Source organism: Spermophilus citellus (assembly GCF_964194105.1).
Source record: "Spermophilus citellus genome assembly, chromosome: 5".
In the NCBI taxonomy this organism is placed as follows: Eukaryota; Metazoa; Chordata; class Mammalia; order Rodentia; family Sciuridae; genus Spermophilus; species Spermophilus citellus.
In genome coordinates this window covers 14,290,116-14,312,528 of record NC_138186.1, presented here as the reverse complement: position 1 = coordinate 14,312,528, position 22,413 = coordinate 14,290,116, and the positions used below count along the sequence as shown (strand labels likewise).

Sequence of the window (22,413 nt, the reverse complement as noted above, 5' to 3'; positions counted from 1 at the left end):
TCAGAACACCAGAGAAAACAAAAACATTAGGAAACAAAAGGCTCTAAGCACTAAAGGATTTATTACCATTCAAAGGGGGTGGGGTTGAAGATTAGAAGTGGACTTATGCAAGATCTCCTGTCAAATGAACCTGCTATGGGATTTAGGAGAACTGTACGATCTAAGATTTACGCTAATGGGAGCCCTAGTGAGAAAGCTGCAATTCCCAACACATCCCTAAATCTCTACTTAAACCTTACGATTTAAAACCTCAAATGTAAAATGCTTTTGTAAAACGTTTGCCCTTAAACTGGAAACAGGTGGGAGAGGGAGGTGGTAACTGAAATAAACGTCAGATTTCCTTCTTGACTCTTCACCAACGATGACCGTGCCCTTCTCCCTCGAGTCATCTTTTCTTTGTACCCTTCAGGTGCGGGGTCATCCTCCCTCTCCAAGATGCGCCATAACGTTGGCCGATCTGACCCCGGGGTGAAGACCCGCGAACCAAGCTAGAAGGAAAGGTGTGCCGCGCGGCAGGACCCGGCCAGGGCCGGCAGGAACCCCGGAGGCCGACTTCGAGGGCCCCAAACTGAGTCCTGAGCGCTCACGCCTGTGGCTACGACCCCGGCGCTGGCACTGCCGGCTCCGGGAACCGAGAAGCTCAAGTCCCACTCTTTCTCGTCCTGTAACGACAAAAAAGCCTCCCTCCACCGCTGCCTGCACAAAAACAAAACCTAACATCTAATTACAGTCCGTGAGGAAGCACCGAGATACTGATCACACCACAACATCTAACACGCGATCCCAGTATCCCTCACGCCCTGCAGGAACCGACCCCGCCCCTTCCTGAGAGTTGCGGAAGTGAGGGGCTTGCGCAGGGTACGCCCGTCCCTACTCCCCTAAGATAAGCCGGGTTCAAAGCTTCTTAGAATTGGCCTGCTTGCTCCTAATATTTTTTTTTATCCTTGCAATGAGAATATTAGCACATGGCATCCTCCTTTATTCGTCGCTTGGAAAGGTCACGTGATCTCTAAATACGTCCACGGATACAGGCGCTTAACAGGCAGCCCTACCATGTGACGTATAATTGGAGCGCCTACGCAGGGAGGACCTCGCTTCGCATCCGGTTCCGCCAGCTTTCTAATGCCGCGAAGGGTTCCCGGGAAAGGCACGTGCGCGGCTGAATGGAGCTGGTCGCCGGTAGCTATGAGCAAGTCCTTTTCGGGTTCACAGTACATCCGGAGCCTCAGGCGAGTGGCGACAAAGAGGTGAGATTCGGCGAGTGGAGGGACTGCGGGAGAGGGGGCGGGGAAGGCCAGGTTCCCACACGGCCGAGGTAAACATGCCGGCGCTTCTGTTGATCGTCTGATGTTCACGGATGGAAGCTTGAATAAAAGCCCATCTTTTAAAACAAAATAGACATTTTGAAACATGAAATAGCATTTTCTTATTATAGTAGATAACATGGCTAAGGGGGAAAGTAAAAAAAAGTTAATTTCAAAGAAACCGACAGTGGTTACCAGAGGCTGGGAATGGGTAGGGAGGGTATCCGGGGGTGCAGGGATGCGGTTGGGTGGGAGAAATGTCTTCCAATGTGTTTTGGTGTAGCAGGATAAATATAATTGACAACAATTGTGTACTTTAAAGCAACTAGTAGAGAGGATTTCGAATATTCCCAACACAAATACGTGATGCTTGATTTGGAGTATGCCATTTACCCTGATTTTATCATTACACAATGAATACAGTATTGAAACGTCACATTGTGTTTTCTAAATTTAAAATAAAGACAGTATCCACAAAGGAAGGAAGCTGTTGTTTCTGTACGTGGTGAGTTGTAGTTTGTAGATTTAAGTTGACAACGAGTGTATGTATTCAGGATCCAGTGAAAGAATATTCTGCTCTTTCATGAAGTTTCTGTCCTGATATTTTAGAAAATGTTAAGTCTGTGGGCTGGGGTTGTGGCTCGATGGCTCACAGCGCTTGCCTCCAATGTGTGAGCACCATATGTAAATAAAAAATAAAGGTCCATCAACAATTAAAATGACTAAGTAAATGAAATTTTAAAAAAAAAAAGTTAGGGCTGGATCAGGATCAGCTCTTCATAGATTTTTTTTTTTAAAAAAGTAATAGCAATTTCTTCATTTATTGGGTACTTAATGTAGGTAAGGAGGCAGTTGAAAAGATGCCAGAGGTCCAGATCCTGCTTTAGGGACATTCCTGACAAGGAATGATAGAGGAGGGAGACAAATACATGGAGAGAAATTGTAGCAGATATATTTTAATAGATGTAGGAATAAAGAATTGCTAACACAGTAGTCAAACAGGTAGATAGGACTATGCCTGGGACTAGAAATCTGATGTCCTAACTTCTAGTCCTGAACTATTTTATTCCTGATGCAATTCCAGGTATCTCCTGAAACCCATATCACCGAGTACTTCTTTCCTGTGTTTTCTTTGTAGTAAAATTGTTTACTGTGTTCCAAACACACAATAGTCCTCACAGCAATCCTCAGAGGCAGATAGAGTTATTCTCATTTTAAGGTGAGGAAAGGGAAAATTTCTTATAGATAGGTTACAGGGCTACACAGCTAGTATGGCAGAGTTGACACAAAATGTCAGGGACCTCTGTATGTACGCTCCTGCATCAATCCCCTAACCATTGGCCATTAATGATTCTAAATCTAGATAGTAGCCTATATAGTATAATTTGTATGATGCAAATAAATAAAAGTTATTGGATTTAAAGTCATAGTAGCTCCTCCTGGAGTCAGAAAAGGCCCCTTGGCCCTGACTCATGGAAGGAGTATCTGTTCTGTAGGTCTTTAGGACTGATTTTGCAGTAATACATCTTAATCATGTACAAAGAAGTTTGGTGGCTTCCCCCCTCCCCCTTTGATTTGTTTTGCTACTAATCTTCCCCACCCCATGTGACTCCTTTAAGAAGCGTGTGTATTCTATCATTCTTTGACTCAACCAGCCACACTTCTCAAACCAACACAAACATGGCAGGAGGCAATAAGTTCCTGAGACCTCATCACTGGCGATTCTCTAGGGCTTGGGCTGCTATTAATGGAAATGTACTCATACTGTTTTTCTCTTTCTAGGACTTCTTATGGTACTTATCTTTATGTAAAGTTGTATTAACGCGTTTACGTCTGTCCCACTGAGGTGGAAGCTCTTTAGTGTAGGGACTTTTGTTCACTGTTAAGTTAACTACCTAAAGTAGTATCAAGCATATGGTAGGCAGTCATTATTTGTTTTTTTTTTTTTTTTTTTTTTATTGTTGGTCGTTCAAAACATTACATAGTTCTTGATATATCATATTTCACAGTTTGATTCAAGTGGGTTATGAACTCCCATTTTTACCCCGTATACAGATTGCTGAATCACATCATTTACACTTCCATTGATTTAAACATTGCCATTCTAGTGTCTGTTGTATTCTGCTGCCTTTCCTATCCTCTACTATCCCCCCTCCCCTCCCCTCCCCTCCCCTCCCCTCCCCTCTTCTCTCTCTACCCCTTCTACTGTAAATCATTCCTTCCACTTTTATTATTCTTCCCTTACCCCTCACTTCCTCTTGTATGTAATTTTGTATAACCCTGAGGATCACCTTCCATTTCCATGCAATTTCCCTTCTCTCTCCCTTTCCCTCCCACCTCTCATCCCTGTTTAATGTTAATCTTCTTCTCATGCTCTTCGTCCCTACTCTGTCCTTAGTTACTCCCCTTATATCAAAGAAGACATTTGGCATTTGTTTTTTAGGGATTGGCTAGCTTCACTTAGCATAATCTGCTCTAATGCCATCCATTTCCCTCCCAATTCTATGATTTTGTCATTTTTTAATGCAGAGTAATACTCCATTGTGTATAAATGCCACATTTTTTTATCCATTCATCTATTGAAGGGCATCAAGGTTGGTTCCACAATCTTACTATCGTGAATTGTGCTGCTATGAACATCGATGTAGCAGTGTCCCTGTAGCATGCTCTTATTAGGTCTTTAGGGAATAGACCAAGGAGGGGAATAGCTGGGTCAAATGGTGGTTTCATTCCCAGCTTTCCAAGAAATCTCCATACTGCTTTCCAAATTGGCTGCACCAATTTGCAGTCCCACCAACAATGAACAAGTGTACCCTTTTCCCCACATCCTCGCCAGCACTTGTTGCTGTTTGACTTCGTAATGCCTGCCAATCTTACTGGAGTGAGATGGTATCTTAGGGTGGTTTTGATTTGCATTTCTCTGACTGCTAGCGATGGTGAGCATTTTTTCATGTACTTGATTGATTGTATGTCCTCCTCTGAGAAGTGTCTGTTCAGGTCCTTGGCCCATTTGTTGATTGGGTTATTTGTTATCTTATTGTCTAATTTTTTGAGTTCTTTGTATACTCTGGATATTAGGGCTCTATCTGAAGTGTGTGGAGTAAAGATTTGTTCCCAGGATGTAGGCTCCCTATTTACCTCTCTTATTGTTTCTTTTGCTGAGAAAAAACTTTTTAGTTTGAGTAAGTCCCATTTGTTGATTCTAGTTATTAACTCTTGCGCTATGGGTGTCCTATTGAGGAATTTGGAGCCCGACCCCACAGTATGTAGATCATAGCCAACTTTTTCTTCTATCAGACGCTGTGTCTCTGATTTGATATCAAGCTCCTTGATCCATTTTGAGTTAACTTTTGTGCATGGCAAGAGAAAGGGATTCAGTTTCATTTTGATGCAAATGGATTTCCAGTTTTCCCAGCACCATTTGTTGAAGATGCTATCCTTCCTCCATTGCATGCTTTTAGCCCCTTTATCAAATATAAGATAGTTGTAGTTTTGTGGATCGGTTTCTGTGTCCTCTATTCTATACCATTGGTCCACCCGCCTGTTTTGGTACCAGTACCATGCTGTTTTTGTCACTATTGCTCTGTAGAATAGTTTGAAGTCTGGTATCGCTATACCGCCTGATTCACACTTCCTGCTTAGCATTGTTTTTGCTATTCTGGGTCTTTTATTTTTCCATATGAATTTCATGATTGCTTTATCTATTTCTACAAGAAATGCCATTGGGATTTTGATTGGCATTGCATTGAGCTTATAGAGAACTTTTGGTAATATCGCCATTTTGATGATGTTAGTTCTGCCTATCCATGAACAGGGTATATTTTTCCATCTTCTAAGGTCTTCTTCTATATCTCTCTTTAGGGTTCTGTAGTTTTCATTGTATAAGTCTTTCACCTCTTTTGTTAGGTTGATTCCCAAGTATTTTATTTTTTCGGGGGATATTGTGAATGGAGTAGTTGTCCTCATTTCCGTTTCAGAGGATTTGTCGCTGATATACAGGAATGCATTTGATTTATGCGTGTTGATTTTATATCCTGCCACTTTGCTGAATTCATTTATTAGCTCTAATAGTTTCTTTGTAGACCCTTTTGGGTCTTCTAGGTATAGAATTATGTCATCTGCAAATAGTGATAATTTAAGTTCTTCTTTTCCTATTTTTATGCCTTTAATTTCTTTCGTCTGTCTAATTGCTCTGGCCAGTGTTTCGAGGACTATGTTGAACAGAGGTGGTGAGAGAGGGCATCCCTGTCTTGTACCAGATCTTAGAGGAATGCCTTCAATTTTTCTCCATTCAGAATGATGCTAGCCTGTGGCTTAGCATAGATTGCTTTTACTATGTTGAGGTATGATCCTGTTATCCCTAATTTTTCTAGAGTTTTGAACATAAAGGGATGCTGTACTTTGTCGAATGCTTTTTCTGCATCTATCGAGATGATCATATGGTTCTTATTTTTAAGTCTATTGATGTGGTGAATAACATTTATTGATTTCCATATATTGAACCAGCCTTGCATCCCAGGGATGAATCCTACTTGATCATGGTGTACAATTTTTTTGATATGTTTTTGAACCGATTCGCCAGAATTTTATTGAGGATTTTTGCATCTAGGTTCATTAGAGATATTGGTCTGTAGTTTTCTTTCTTTGAAGTGTCTTTGTCTGGTTTAGGCATCAGGATGATGTTGGCCTCATAGAATGAATTTGGAAGTTCTCCCTCTTTTTCTATTTCCTGAAATAGCTTGAAAAGTATTGGTATTAGTTCCTCTTTAAAGGTTTTGTAAAACTCTGCTGTATACCCATCCGGTCCTGGGCTTTTCTTAGTTGGTAGTCTTTTGATGGTTTCTTCTAGTTCCTCAATTGTTATTGGTCTGTTTAGGTTGTCTATATCCTCCTGACTCAATCTGGGCAGATCATATGACTTAAGAAATTTATCTATGCCTTCACTATCTTCTATTTTATTGGAGTATAAGGATTCAAAATAATTTCTGATTATCTTTTGTATTTCTGAAGTGTCTGTTGTGATATTGCCTTTTTCATCCCATATGCTAGTAATTTGAGTTCTCTCTCTTCTTCTCTTCGTTAGCATGGCTAAGGGTCTGTCTATTTTATTTATTTTTTCAAAGAACCAACTTTTAGTTTTGTCAATTTTTTCAATTGTTTCTTTTGTTTCGATTTCATTAATTTCAGCTCTGATTTTAATTATTTCTTGCCTTTTACTTCTTTTGCTGTTGTTTTGCTCTTCTTTTTCTAGGATTTTGAGATGAAGTATGAGATCATTTATTTGTTGGTTTTTTCTTTTTTTAAGGAATGAACTCTAAGCGATGAATTTTCCTCTTAGAACTGCTTTCAATGTGTCCCATAGATTCCGATATGTTGTGTCTGAGTTTTCATTTAACTCTAAGAAGTTTTCAATTTCCTCCTTGATGTCTTCTAAAACCCATTGATCATTCAGTAACCTATTGTTCATTCTCCAAGTGATGCATGATTTTTCCTTCCTTCTTTTATCGTTGATTTTCAGTTTCATTCCATTACGATCAGATAAGATGCATGGTATTATTTCTACTCCTTTATATTGTCTAAGAGTTGCCCTGTGACATAATATATGATCTATTTTTGAGAAGGATCCATGTGCTGCTGAGAAAAAAGTGTAACTGCTTGATGTTGGGTGGTATATTCTATATATGTCAATTAAGTCTAGGTTGTTAATTGTGTTATTGAGTTCTATAGTTTCCTTATTCAACTTTTGTTTGGAAGATCTGTCCAGTGGTGAGAGAGGTGTGTTGAAGTCTCCCATGATTATTGTATGGTGGTCTATTAGACTCTTGAACTTGAGAAGAGTTTGCTTGATGAACATAGCTGCTCCATTGTTTGGGGGCATATATATTTATGATTGTTATGTCTTGTTGGTGTATGGTTCCCTTGAGCAGTATGTAGTGTCCCTCTTTATCCCTTTTGATTAACTTTGGCTTGAAATCTATTTTATTTGATATGAGTATGGACACTCCTGCTTGTTTCCGCAGTCCATATGAGTGATATGATTTTTCCCAACCTTTCATCTTCAGTCTATGTATATCTTTTCCTATCAAATGCGTCTCCTGTAGGCAGCATATTGTTGGGTTTGTTTTGTGATCCATTCAACTAGCCTGTGTCTCTTAATTGGTGAGTTTAAGCCATTAACATTTAGGGTTATTATTGAGATATGGTTTGTTCTTCCAGCCATATTTGTTTATTAATGTTACTAAACCTGATTTGTTTTCTTCTTTGATTATTTTCCCCCCTTTATTGTCCTACCTCCCACTGTTGGTTTTCATTGTTATTTTCCATTTCCTCTTCCTGTAATGTTTTGCCAAGGATTTTTTGAAGAGATGGTTTTCTAGCTGCAAATTCTTTTAACTTTTGTTTATCGTGGAAGGTTTTAATTTCATCTTCTATCCTGAAGCTTAATTTCGCCGGATACACGATTCTTGGCTGGAACCCATTTTCTTTCAGTGTTTGAAATATGTTATTCCAGGATCTTCTAGCTTTCAGAGTCTGTGTTGAAAGATCAGCTGTTATCCTGATTGGTTTACCCCTAAATGTAATCTGCTTCCTTTCTCTTGTAGCTTTTAAAATTCCCTCCTTATTCTGTATGTTGGGCATCTTCATTATAATGTGTCTAGGTGTGGATCTCTTATGATTTTGCACATTTGGCATCCTGTAGGCTTCTAGGATTTGGGATTCTGTCTCATTCTTCAAGTCTGGGAAGTTTTCTCATATTATTTCATTGAATAGATTGTTTATTCCTTTGGTTTGGACCTCCATGCCTTCCTGTATCCCAGTGACTCTTAAGTTTGGTCTCTTTATGTTATCCCATATCTCTTGGATGTTCTGCTCATGGTTTCTTAACTGTCTTGCTGAGCTGTCTATGTTATTTTCAAGTTGAAATACTTTGTCTTTATTGTCTGATGTTCTATCTTCTAAGTGATCTACTCTGCTGATAGTATTCTCAATTGAGTTTTTAAGTTGGTTTATTGCTTCCTGCATTTCTAGGATTTCTATTTGTTTGTTTTTTATTACCTCTATCTCCCTGTATAATTGATCCTTTGCTTCTTGGATTTGTTTATGTAATTCCTTGTCAAAGTGATCTTTCATTGTCTGATTTTGCTGTCTCATGTCTTCCTTGAGACTCCAGATCATCTGAAGCATGTATATCCTGAATTCTTTATCTGACATTCCATCTGTTGCAGCTATTACCTCTTCTAAAGTTGAGTTGACCTGCATTGCTTGTGGTCCTTTCTTGCCTTGTCTTTTCATGCTGCTCGCGTTTCTTTCTGCTTGGTAAAACTGTTGTGTTTTTGAAATTTTCCCCCTATTTATTTATATTGCTCTTGTATAGTTGAAAAATCTCCCTTGCAGGGCGGGTAGTGGCTGTGCTCCTCTTCCAATTGGGGTGATCTGTCTACCACGCTGGCGGGCCGCTAGGCCTGCTCTGCCGGTCGGTTGCAGGTCTGCCCACCCTGTGGGCACGGGTGGCGGCTCTGCTCTGGCCCCACACCAATTGTGGGGACGTGACTACCACGCCCATGGGTCTTTGGGCCTGATCCGGATGCGGGCGGCGGCTCTGCTCGGCCCCTACTCTAATTGGTGTGACGAGTCTACCATGCTGGCAGGCCTTTGGGCCTGTTCCGCCGGTGGGTCGCAGGTCTGCCTACCTTTCGGGCTTGGGCAGCAGCTCTGCTCGGCCCCCACTCCAAATGGGGCTACCTGACTGCCACTCCGGCAGGTTGCTGGGCCTTTTCTGGACATGGGCGGGCGGCGGCTCTGCTCTGCCCCCACTCCGACCAGTGTGACGTGTCTGTCTCGCTGGCCGGCCGCTGGGCCCGTTCCGCCTGTGGGCCGCCAGTCTGCCTACCTTGCGAGCTCGGGCGGCGGCTCTGCTCGGCCCCCACTCCAAATGGGGTGACTTGACTGCCACGCCAGTGGGTTGCTGGGCCTTTTCCGGGCACAGGCAGTGGCCCCGCTCAGCCCCCATTCCAATCGGTGCGACGTGTCCACCACGCTGGCAGGCCACCGGGCCTGTCCTGCCGGTGGGTCGCAGGTCTGCCTACCTTGCAGGCTCGGGCGGCGGCTCTGCTCGGCCCCTACTCCAAATGGGGTGACTTGACTACCACGCCATCAGGTCGCTGGACCTGATCCAGGAGTGGGCGGCTGCTCTCTTCGGCCCCAGCTGCAGTTGGGGTGACGTGATACCACGCCGGCGGGTCGCTTGGCCTGTTCTGGGCGCAGGCGGCAGCTCCACTCTGCCCCTCTGGCCCCCACAGCACCCAGCAGGACCCAGACCGAGAAGCAGTTTCCGCGGGATCCCCAGCCCAGGGCCAAAGCAGCTCCAGGAGCCAGAACCCGGCCGCCCCGAGCTCGGTGCACGCTCTGCTGGGAGCGGGCTCCAAGAAGCAGACTCCGCGGGTTCCCCCAGCCCTGGGCCAAAACAGTTCCGGGAGCCAGAACCCGGCTGCTCAGAGCTCGGTGCACGGTCCGCTAGGAGCAAGCTCCAAGAAGCAGTCTCCGCGGGTTCCCCAGCCCTGGACCAAAGCAGCTCCGGGAGCCAGAACCCGGCTGCTCAGAGCTCGGTGCACGCTCTGCTAGGGGCGAGCTCCAAGAAGCCGTCTCCGCGGGTTCTCTAGCCCTGAGCCTGAGCTATCTGTCTGCGAGAAGCAGGCAAATATCAGCCTGCAATCACCTGTTCCGTAGCTGAATGAGCTGAGATCAGTAGAAAATAGGGATGATTACGTCAGCTCTCCAAGATGGCGGCCGCTGGCTTCCTCCGTGGACGACAGGTGTGGAGAACCGAACTGGACCGCTTCCCTCCTCCGTCTCAAACCCAGAACTAAGCACTGAGCGCAGCCATTGCACCGCTGGCAGGAGCCCACCGAATCCGCAGCGCTGCACCTCCTCGCGCCACCTCGCCGCTTCCCAGCGCGCACCGCAGACTCCGGCCGCGGGGCAATCCGCCAAACAAGCCGTGCGACCCTCTGTGCGGAGAAATCCCCCACAACCGAGCCCCCGCCGCCGATCCTCACGCGATGAAAATCCCTCCACTAGATTCTGGAGCTCCTCAATTTCGCTGGAAATTCCCAACAAGACAGCCTTCAGCTGTTTTAACTCGTCATTCTCCCGCACAGTGACGCGGCACACGGGGGTGATGCACTCCCTTCGCCGCCATCTTCCTCCGGTAGTCATTATTTGAATAAATAAGTTCAAATAAAATTTTAAATATTTGAATAAATGAGTGATATGGAAGGCTCACGTGTAGATATAATAAGAGTTTAAGATTTGGGTGGCATTTTAAAGTACCCAGTCCTGTCACCATTATTGGGTTCTGGAGTCGTGGTACTCCTTGTATTCCTTATTCACTTCTCAGGATCTTTGTTTTAATCCACATGTCATTGTGTAATTTTTCCCCATTTGTAGGATCCATTGGTAGTTTTTATGGATGGAGGAACCTGTGTTTCTAGAGAACTGTGATGTGACTGGTATTGATCTCCTGTTTTACTCAGCAGCAGCAATGGACTCCTATGGCTGACTTCACTCATCATGCTCACACGGCCTCCTTGTCAGCAGTGGCTGTGAATAGTCGTTTTGTTGTCACTGGGAGCAAAGATGAAACAATTCACATTTATGATATGAAAAAGAAGATAGAACATGGAGCCTTAGTACATCACAATGGTGAGAAGTTGTATCCTTTAAGATAATGTGGAGGTTTTATTACTGTATAGACTTCTATTGGACTGTTTGTTATGTGTCAGCAGATTCTGTTCTAGGAGGTACAGAATTGGGATAAAAAAGGTTGCTCACAGTCCTATTGGAGTAGGTTACAGTTGTCCTATTGGGAGGTAGATGGTCTCTTCTGTATTTTAGTCCTGTACACCTAGAGCACCACACTGTTCCCATTGACTGTTGTAGGTGTATGAAACTAAAATAGAGGAGGCAGGCTTCCCTGCACTGGAGTTGAGGAGGTTAAGGATTAATACTTAACTATTCATGGTTGGATTTACCACACTGACGGTGAAGATGCCTGGGAGCGTGGCAAGATCAGAGGGTAGAGAGACTGAATAGGTAAATTTTTTTTCCCTCAGTTCCAAACATTTTACGTTGTAGTCACTGAGTTTTCCAGGGGAAAAAGATAAGGGACTTACTGTGGGTTCAGGAGGGAAAAGTAAAGGTGAAACTCAAAATAGTAGAATTGATTAGCTGCATATTAGTTTGGGGGAAACTCAGCCAATGAGGTTGGTTTCTTGCAAAGAAAGATAGAATGTGTTCCCCTTTTCCTCACCTCACTTTGATATATTTCAGAGGTCACTGGGCATTGATTTTTAGCACTTAATTTGGAGTGATAAATGTTTGCCTTCTTCTGCACATTCCTCAGCCTTTGACAGGTGTCATGCTCCTCAACAGAAGCTAGGGTTTGAGGGATTTCAACATAAAATTCCTTTTTCCTTGTGTCTCCCATTCCTAGTTCAAACAAGGAAGGCTTCTTTCTTAGGCTTAGAAGAAATAAGCTAAACAAATCTGATCTGTTCAAATCAATATTCGGAATAAAAAAAAGATTTACTTGCAGTTAGATGGGGGAGGAATGAAGTAGGATTCCTGGTTTCCTTTCTTCCTTGCATAATTCCTGGAAACTCCTTTTTGTGACATTTAGTATTAGATAAGCTCTTTTCTAGGGAGCATATGAGTCATGGGCAGAAGGAGCAGAAGATGTGGGAGAGCAGCATTTCCAAAGAAGAAATAGCATGACAGGGAGAGAGGAAAGTGGTTAATGGCTTCTATTTTTAGAAGAAGGTGTACATGAACCCACATATTAGTGCTTCTGTCACGTGCAAAATTATTCATTGGAGGTCTCTGGTTCTTTTCAATATAAAGTGTATAAAGAATTGCCCGGCAGGTGTATAGATGTAATGTGACCCACAGGTTTTCATTTGAATTCTGTAAAGAACCGAACAGTAAATATTTGTGGACCATACAGCTTGTGTTGCTGCTGTGCAGAAGCAGTCCCATATGCTCTAACTGAATGAACTGGGGCTGTTTTCTATTAAAATTACATTTGCAGAGCCAGAATACCAGCCACAGTTGGCCTACAGGCAGCAAGTTTTTGACCCTTGAGCTATAGAGAAGCAGTAGAGTGAGGTGAGGTGACACAAATGTCAAAGGAACAGAGGATTTTACTTGAGGGTAAAGCTGTAAAGATATGGACTACTTTGGGACTAGAATTTGATGTAACATGTGCATACGATTTCTGGAATTTAAAAGATGGTGGAAATGTATGGGAGATCCAGGCTTCAGTTTTGGTGGAGAGAAGGAAGTGTTGTTAATAAGTTGAAATGATGATGGAAAATTTATTTACCCTGGGGAGGAGTTTCCAGAGGAATAGCTGGAAAATGATCTTTTTATAAAATTGTTCTAAAATATTCTCATGGCAGTGAATGAGCAGAGTATAAAGTCAAATCATGATAACTCTAGGTCAATAATGATTGAATTATAGCTGATATAGATAACTCGTTATTTAGAAAGTGAGAATCATGGCTGTAAATTTTTTTCTTTGTTCTTTCCTCTAAATTAGCTGGTTAGGCAGTTGGTTTTGTTTTATTTCTGCTAAAATTATCCAGGCTAGCCATCTGGCTATGATATGATTATGGAGACAAAGTAAGAAAATGAACCAGTCCAGTTAGCTTAAATCTGTAACTAAAGCTGAAAGAATCTCAGATTATTTGCATAGACTTAAAACTGTATGTCCTTGAGTTGGGGTGTTCTCTCAGTTGTAGCACTAGCAGTAGGAAAACCAAAACAAGCCAACAAACAAAAAAACTGTATGTTCTGCTATGAAACAATTGAACTATTTCATCTAACACTTGAAGATTATTACTAAGTAATACTTCAAGTATTACTTAACTAAGTTTAGGTAAGATGAAGTTTACTTTATGGTTTAAATAATACTAGGACATTGTATGGTTCTTCCCGCCCCTGCAGTGCTGGGGATCTGGGGGCCTTGTACCTGTTAGGTAAGCACTTACCATTTACCTACATCCCCAGCCCAGTGTTGTACTTAACTGGAAATAAAGTTTGTATTAAAAATGAAGATAATTTTGCCCATCTTGGTTTTTCGACAGGTACAATAACTTGCCTGAAATTCTATGGCAGCAGGCACTTAATCAGTGGAGCAGAAGATGGACTCATTTGTGTCTGGGATGCAAAGAAATGGGAATGCCTCAAGTCAATCAGAGCTCACAAGTGAGTTGGCTCTTTTCCATTGGCATTCTCACTATGACAGTCAAGTTGGGGCCTAACTTGTTGGTTTCATTTTAGAGGACATGTGACCTTCCTTTCTATACATCCATCTGGCAAGTTGGCCCTGTCTGTTGGTACAGATAAGACATTAAGGTAAGTCATTAATTCTCAAAAGCATCTTTGTCAGTTGGCTGTTGTTTCTGTATTGTTCCACAGTTTCACCCATTAAAAGATACAAAGAAAAGGTAGAAAGTTAGTGAACTATTTCATGATAATGGGATAAAAATGGTCCATATTAAAACTTGCTGTTACGCTTCAATTGTCAATAGCTATGAAGAGCAAGGTGCTCCCAAAGAGGAATGTTTGTGGAGGTGAAACCTTTTGAAAATAACAATTGATATGAAATAGTAAACAGCTATGAGAATGAAATGAACTTTAATCCTGCTTGATAATAAAAAATTGAAGATGTTGCTAAACTAAAGAAGGCAGGCCCTTTAAATTGCCAGTATTTAATAAATTTGATCAAAGCTTTATCATGCTTATGCTTTTCCATTTAGTATGTTAATTGATATTCATACCATAAGCAAATTTCTTATTTTGTAGAACTTGGAATCTTGTGGAGGGAAGATCAGCCTTCATAAAAAATATAAAACAAAGTGAGTATTTTTGTTTGAAGTATATTTTATAGTTACTTAATAGGTATGAACACATGCGCATGTGTATACATTTATTTCCTGCATTATTATAGTTGCCTCTGAAAACAAATGTTTTAGGTTATTTCTACCATTGTAGATCTGAGTTCTTGTAGCTCTGTCATGCACCAGCTGTATTCTCAATAATTCTTTGAATTTACTTTATTGTCTAAAATTTAATTTTCACAATGTATTCCTTAAGTTTCTTGGGAAGATCAAATAGGAAAATGAGTGTGAAAATACAGTACAAATACTTAATATTTTTACTATTTCTCATTATTTTTAAAATAAGTAAATTTGGCTTTTTTAACTTACAGATGCTCACATAGTAGAATGGTCCCCAAGGGGAGAGAAATATGTAGTTGTTATACTGAATAAAATAGACGTCTATCAGCTTGACACTGCATCCATTAGTGGCACCATCACAAATGAAAAAAGGATTTCTTCTGTTACCTTTCTTTCAGTAAGTTATCAGAAATCAGTGATGGAAGTTTATGGAGATGGTCAGAACTGCTTATGACTTTCTGGATATTATTTTCTGTCCTAGGACTCTGTCCTTGCAGTGGCTGGAGATGAAGAGGTTGTCAGGTTTTTTGACTGTGATTCACTAGTGTGCCTCTGTGAATTTAAAGCACATGAAAACAGGTATTTTTCCCCCAACCTGTGTGTATATGTGTAGTCTCAGTAAATGTTATACATGGAATCATTTTATGAAGCAGAATGTTTTTATGAACAACCACAGAGATAATCAGACATGTGTATGTAATTTCTGGAGTTTAAAAGATAGTGGAAAACGTTATCTTCCTGGATTTTGTAATGCAAAAGTGGACAAGTTGTGATCAGAACTAGTCATTTTTGCACTTATTTCAGATAAGTCTGTTAGACTTGGAGCCTGAAATAAGCATATTTGAAAAATCAAACTAAGTAGTCTTGAACTTTGTCCCTGGCCACTCTTGTCCTTTTACTTAGTCCCCCTTGTCCAATTTCTGCTTTCCATACTATATTTTTCTCCTAAAGGAAAAAATGAAATACCATCATTGAATTCTATCTTTTAATGCAATAGATATTGAGTCTCCCAGTAAGTAGTTCATTAACTTGCCGAGATTACCCCAGAGGTAAGGAGCTAGTTCAAACCCAGTTCATCTGACTTGTGTCCCTGCTTTTTCCACTGTAATTTTGAAAAATTGATGATAAAAGTGAAAAGGTGACAATAGTTATATATTAATGTGTTCCATCTGCATTTCTGCATGTTCTTCTACTTCTTAAGTTTTAATTCTCATTTTTGATTGTTTTTAGAAATCCATCTTAGTACTCAGAGTCCTGCAGTCAATGTATAGGCCTTACTTTTTCCCTGTACTAGAAATAAACCACATTCAAGGAAGCCATTTCAAATGTATTTCTAAAAGAATATTTAGCCATTGGTTTGTTCATTTGTTTCCACAAGTATTCATTCAACATCCAATTTGTAGTACTGTACTAGGATTGTTTTGTTTGTTTTTTTGTGGTGCTTGAGGTGGAAACAAGGGTTTCATGCATGTTAGGCAAGCACTCTACCACTGAGTTATATAGTTCAGTTCTGCACTAGGTATTTAAAGATGAACAAAAATGACAAGACCTTACACTCTTATGGCTCTTCTATTGTATGAGGCAGTAGGTTTTAAACAAGTAGATCTTTATAACAAGAGTAATTTACTTAGATAGGCTGATGAGAGGAGAATTTCAAGGGTTAAGTAAGTCCTTAAGGATTATAAAAGAGTGAGATGTTTTTGTTTTTTGTTTATTTTCCCCTGAGAATGGAACCCAGGGCCTCATGCATACTGATGCTAAGATATACTCCCCAGCTCCAAGGAACTGAGGGAGGAAAGAACTTAATGTATTTTAGGAACAAGTAGAAGACCTGCATGACTCTATCAGAGTGAGCAAGGGAGAGGATTTTGTGGATCAAATGGTGCTTGGGTTCATTGGCAGAGTGAGGAATTTGAATTTTATGCTGTGTCTTTGCAGATTTTATTCTGTTTACTTTGTGGGGGGTGTGGAGTGCTGGGGATCAAACCCAGGGCCTCTTGCATGTGAGGCAGGCAAGTGTTCAGTCACTGGGCTATTTTGCAGCCCGTTTTGTGTACTTCTTAAGAAAAATTAAAGACAAACAAACTAGTTTATAAAGAGCCAACTCAGACCCACTACCAGCTTTAGCAGTTGCCACTTTAGGGCCAGTATGGCTTCTTTCATATCACCAGCTACTTCCTCCTCTCCCATATTCTTCTAAAGCAGATTTTAGTTTTGGGGGGCTTTAAGCCTGAGAGTAATAAGATTTGATTTCATTAAAAGAAAAAATAATAGAGAAAACTTAGGGGGAAGAATGGAAGCAGAAAGGCCAAATAGGTGACCTCCATAATGTAGAAGAAAAAAGCAGTTTGGAAGTAGTGGCACTGGAGATGAAGGAATTGGGTGCATGAAAGGGAACCTTGATCATCCTTCCTATTGTCTCCTCACTGCACTTCTCAGAGGTGCTTGAGGTGAGGGTTTTGTTATCATTACTTCCTGAGATTGTTTACAGTTATCATCATTTTGGTTTATTCTTAATCAGACAGTCCATTTTAGCCTATAGTTGGCCTGAAAACAACTCACTGACCAGTGGGAATGTGTGGCAAAATTACATTTTAGGGCTTCATTGAGCAGTTTGCAAACACTGAAGCATTGGAAAACAAGAGACTAGCTTATAAGTTTTATAATGATGATCACACTCTGGAGAAAAGATCTTTTATGGCATTAATATTTCTATCCTAGGGTAAAAGACATTTTCAGTTTTGAAATTCCAGAGCATCATGTTCTTGTTACAGCATCAAGTGATGGTTTCATCAAAATGTGGAAGCTAAAGCAAGATAAGGTCAGTATCTTAGTACAATAGAACATAAATACACTGTAATGCAAGTATTGCTGCTAGTGCCATTTTAAGTTGAGCGAGGTGGAATCCTTTTAAGGATAAAGACCATAGATGTAAATTTTATAAATTTCTTCCAGGAATGATTGATATTTATTTAGGTTCCCACAGGGCTGCCTTAGGGCTGGCATTTGTGAATCTGTGCTCAGGATCTCAGACCTCCCTCTGCATTCCATCTACTTGGTCTATCTAGAAATAAATAAGGCATAGTCTATTTCCTTAGAATCTGTAATTTCTGGATACTTCTCAGAAATTGGCTCTGTGAACAACAGAGTTGAACCAATCATGAATCAAAACAATAGATTATTTCTAAATAGCATGTTTTATGCTCAAGAAAATACTGGCATGCATCTTGTAATGGTGGGGTTATATTCCACAAAGTGCGTTGTAGATGATTTTAGCATTTTGTGAACATCATGGAGTATATACAAACCTGAACGGTAGAGCCAACCACAGAGCTAGGCCCTGTGGCATCTACCATTGTATACGTAGTCTGTCATTGATTGAAACCTTGTTTTGCTGTGTATAATTATACAATAAATTTTAAATTAAGATAACTTGGTTCTTTAAAATGGTGGGGTTATATTCCACAAAGTGCGTTGTAGATGATTTTAGCTTTTTTTTTTTCTTTTTTTTTGTATCATAATTACATTTTATTTTTTTTTTATTGGTTGTTCACAACATTACAAAGCTCTTGACATATCATATTTCATACATTAGATTAAAGTGGGTTATGAACCCCCAATTTTACCCCAAATGCAGATTGCAGAATCACGTCGATTGCAGAATCACGTCGGTTACACATCCACAATTTTACATAATGCCCTATTAGTAATTGTTGTATTCTGCTACCTTTCCTATCCCCTACTATCCCCCCTCCCCTCCCCTCCCATCTTCTCTCTCTACCCCATCTACTGTAATTCATTTCTCTCCTTGTTTATTTTCCCATTCCCCTCACAACCTCTTATATGTAATTTTGTATAGCAATGAGGGTCTCCCTCCATTTCCATGCAATTTCCTTTTTCTCTCCCTTTCCCTCCCATCTCATGTCTCTGTTTAATGTTAATCTTTTCTTCCTGCTCTTCCTCCCTGCTCTGTTCATAGATGCTCTCATTATATCAAAGAAGACATTTGGTATTTGTTTTTTAGGGATTGGCTAGCTTCACTAAGCATAATCTGCTCTAGTGCCATCCATTTCCCTGCAAATTCTATGATTTTGTCATTTTTTATTGCTGCATAGTACTCCATTGTGTATAGATGCCACATTTTTTTTTATCCATTCATCTATTGAAGGGCATCTGGGTTGGTTCCACAGTCTGACTATTGTGAATTGTGCTGCTATGAACATCGATGTGGCAGTATCCCTGTAGCATGCTCTTTCAAGGTCTTCAGGGAATAGTCCGAGAAGGGCAATAGCAGGGTCAAATGGTGGTTCCATTCCCAGCTTTCCCAGGAATCTCCAAACTGCTTTCCAAATTGGCCACACCAATTTGCAGTCCCACCAGCAATGTACAAGTGTACCCTTTTCTCCACATCCTCGCCAGCACTTGTTGTTGTTTGACTTCATAGTGGCTGCCAATCTTACTGGAGTGAGATGGTATCTTAGGGTGGTTTTGATTTGCATTTCTCTGACTGCTAGAGATGGTGAGCATTTTTTCATGTACTTGTTGATTGATTGTATGTCCTCCTCTGAGAAGTGTCTGTTCAGGTCCTTGGCCCATTTGTTGATTGGGTTATTTGTTATCTTATTGTCTAATTTTTTGAGTTCTTTGTATACTCTGGATATTAGGGCTCTATCTGAAGTGTGAGGAGTAAAAATTTGTTCCCAGGATGTAGGCTCCCTATTTACCTCTTTTATTGTTTCTCTTGCGATTTTAGCATTTTGTGAACATCATGGAGTATATACAAACCTGAACGGTAGAGCCAACCACAGAGCTAGGCCCTGTGGCATGTACCATTGTATACGTAGTCTGTCATTGATTGAAACCTTGTTTTGCTGTGTATGACTGTACAATAGATTTTAAATTAAGATAACTTGGTTCTTTAAAATAATTATTCAGAATTCCTCTGTTAGATATGAGTTTTCCCCCCTTCTGTTTTAGAAAGATCCCCCATCTTTACTCTGTGGAGTGAACACAAATGCCAGGCTAACGTGTCTTGGAGTATGGTTAGACAGAGGAACAGACACAAAAGAGAGGCCTTCTCCAGCAGCAGAGCCTTCTTCTGGTAAGTGAAATTGGTCATTTAAAAAATTCAAATTCTGTTACCTTTTGAGTTGTTGAAGTGGCGGATATCCACACAATGTCACTTTATTGTTAGCCTGTTTAATTCATTAATAAACGGGGAAAACAGTCTTTAAATGTGCTGTCTCTTGTGTTTTAGTTAATACAGAACAGTCCAAGATCAGCAAGAAGGACTCTGGTGACGTGGTGCAGCAAGAAGATACATTAAAACCTAACTCAAAGAAAGGTGGTTTAAGTGGTGTCAGTAATAAGCCAGTGAAAGGAAATAGCCTGTCTGCCAGGAAGAGGAAGATGGTAGAAATGCAAGAAAAGAAGAAGAGAAAAAAAAATATATAACTTGTGCACTGAACCCCAAATTGATTGATTCCCAAAAGAACTCCTTTTTTTAATGGAATCATCTTTTAAATATATCTAAATATTATTTTTTTCTGAGTAAAGGCAAGGAATTTCTTTTTCTGGAGAAAATGTACAGCTTGGAATACCACTTTTAGGTGTTTTTTTTAATGTGCTAAAATTATTTTTGGCACCTTTGGCCTACATGTTATTAATTATATAGAGAGGTATATATGTTAATTATAATATGTAATTTTTATTGTGTATAAAATAAAGATCTTTCCCCAAATATGGCAATTTAAAATAATGTGAAATCTTGAACATAGTGTTGGAGATACAATCCAGGGCCTTGAGCATGTTAGGCAAGCACTCACTGTACCTCTTAAGCTGCTGCACCCCCAGTCATCTGAACACATTCTTTACTAGAGATAAATAAAGGTTATTTTTCAAACTATTCTTCCAAGCAGTGAATGGCAAGAAAATTTAAGGGCAGGAAAATGACATTTCCCGTAATTTTTGCATCCCTTTCAGGTATCAAACCTTAACTTGGCTAATCTAACCAAAGTGGTCTTAGAAAACTAAATGTGCGGTTTACTTTCAGATTCTGTTCTAAGGCACTGATTTATTTCAGTCCAGCTCCAGTGTCACATAGTCTTGGTTACTTTAACTTTGTAGTAAACTTTGGAATCCAGGAGTGTGATTCTTGCAACTTTGTTTTTGAAAATTATTTTGTGCCTTTTTCATCCATTGGATTTCTATAGGGATTTTGAGATCACCTTGTCATTTCTGTAAAAAATCTTGATAGCATTTCGACAGGAATTGTATTCAATCTATAGATCAAGTTTGGGCATATTGCATGTCAAAACCTGGCCAAAGGACATCATTTATTTAAGTCTTCCTTGTTATCTTTCAAGAATGATTTCAGCTTCTAAGTTTTGTATTTTTGTTAAACTCTTTTTTTATGCTATTGCAAATTGAATCTTTTTTGTGATTTCATTTTCAGATCATTTGTGCTAGTTGTCTCATTTTAATATGCTGTATTTTCATTCAGTTCAATGTATTTTTTTTCTGTTGAATTTTTCTCTATGATACATAGATTATTTTAAAGTTCTCAATTTCCTGTTATTTTTCTTACTGATTTAATTTGATTCCATTGTGGTTTGAGAACATACTTGATATGACTGCAGTTCTTTTAAATTGGTTTCATGGCCCAGGATGTTATCTGTCATGGTAGATATTTTGAACCTGTATCCTGCTGTTGTTGGCCAGAGTGTTCTATAATGTCATGAGATCGTACTGTTGATGAGGTTAGGTTTTTCTATGTCCTTGATGATTTTCTGTCTACTTGTTCTGTCATTACGAAGGGAGGCGTGTCAATGACTCCAACTTTAGCAGTTGTGGATTTGCTGATTTCTTCTGCCAAGTTCCACTGGTTTTTGCTTCACATTTTGTGCATCTCTACTGGGATATATAGCACATTTAGAATTTTTACTGTGTTGGCGTTTTGATTCTTTTTTCATTATGTAGTATCACTCTCTGATATTTCTTGGCTCTCATGTCTACTTCAGCTGATATTTTCCAAACTTTACTTTCAGCTGGCTTATACTTTTACATCTGAAGTTTCATAGGCAGCAAATAGTTGTCTCCCTCTGCCCACTTCCCTTTTGGAGAAATGGTTTTGGTGTTATCCAGGCTGACCTTGAACTCCTGGGCTTGAATGATTTCTCTTGCCTCATACTCCTGAGTCACTGGGACTGTAGTTGTATGCCACCACACCCAGTTTGAGTCATTTATTAATGCATTTTGATAGTATGCCTTTTAATTGTTATATTTTTACCATTTATATTTGTGTTATTAATAATGTGTTTAGACTTAAGACTGCCATTTTAATTTTGTTCTTTTTTTTTTTCTTTTTTTTATTGACTGCGCCCTACCCCACACACCCAGCCTGCACCACCTCAACTGGGGATTGTACCCAGGGACACTCTCCCACTGAGTCATATCTGCAGTCTTTTTTTATTTTGTTTTGAGGCACAGTCGCTGAGTTGAGCAGAGGCTGGCCTCCAGCTTGTGATAACTCCTGCCTCCACATCTCATGTTGATGGGATTACAGATGTGTGCCACTGTACCTAGCCTTTTCTCTGTTTTTACTTTCCAGTAAGTTACTTGAGCAATTTTTAGAATTCCATTTTTGTTTATCAATATGGGAGGTTTTTTGGTGGGGGGTGCTGGGTATTAATTGAACCCAGGGTCTTTTGTATGCTAAGCATGTACTCTGCCACTCAGCTACCTCCTTACCCAGTATCCAATGTGGTATTGAGTATATCTCATTTTAGAGTTTTTTTGTCCCCCTAACACTCACGGATAGTACACAGCTAACTTATCACAGTATACTAGTGTTATCATTTTATCAGTTGAGTATAAAAATGTTGCCTCTTTTTTTTAAAATTATTATTAGTTGTTCAAAACATTACAAAGCTCTTGACATATCATATTTCATATATTTGATTCAAATGGATTATGAACTCTCATTTTTACCCTGTATACAGATTGCGGAATCACATCGGTTACACATCCACATTTTTACATACTGCCATACTAGTGTATGTTGTATTCTGCTGCCTTTCCTATCCTCTACT

The 22,413-nt window shown here is 40.1% G+C and overlaps 1 protein-coding gene across 2 annotated transcripts; it reads left to right on the top strand.

Annotated features, from left to right (window-relative positions):
• Positions 1-1,088: 1,088 nt before the first annotated feature.
• Positions 1,089-21,563, top strand: PAK1IP1 (PAK1 interacting protein 1). Of its 2 annotated transcripts, none has more exons than XM_081296706.1 (10): positions 1,089-1,247; positions 10,841-11,006; positions 13,448-13,568; positions 13,644-13,718; positions 14,169-14,221; positions 14,575-14,720; positions 14,805-14,902; positions 17,045-17,144; positions 19,301-19,424; positions 19,581-21,563. In XM_081296706.1, the coding sequence occupies exons 1-10, from the start codon at positions 1,164-1,166 to the stop codon at positions 19,775-19,777; spliced, it is 1,164 nt and encodes a 387-aa protein (XP_081152832.1). In that variant the 5' UTR covers positions 1,089-1,163; the 3' UTR covers positions 19,778-21,563. The 2 variants fall into 2 exon arrangements, with proteins under 2 accessions (XP_081152832.1, XP_081152831.1); XM_081296705.1 differs by having other exon boundaries at positions 10,838-11,006; positions 19,581-21,557.
• The last annotated feature ends 850 nt before the right edge of the window (positions 21,564-22,413 follow it).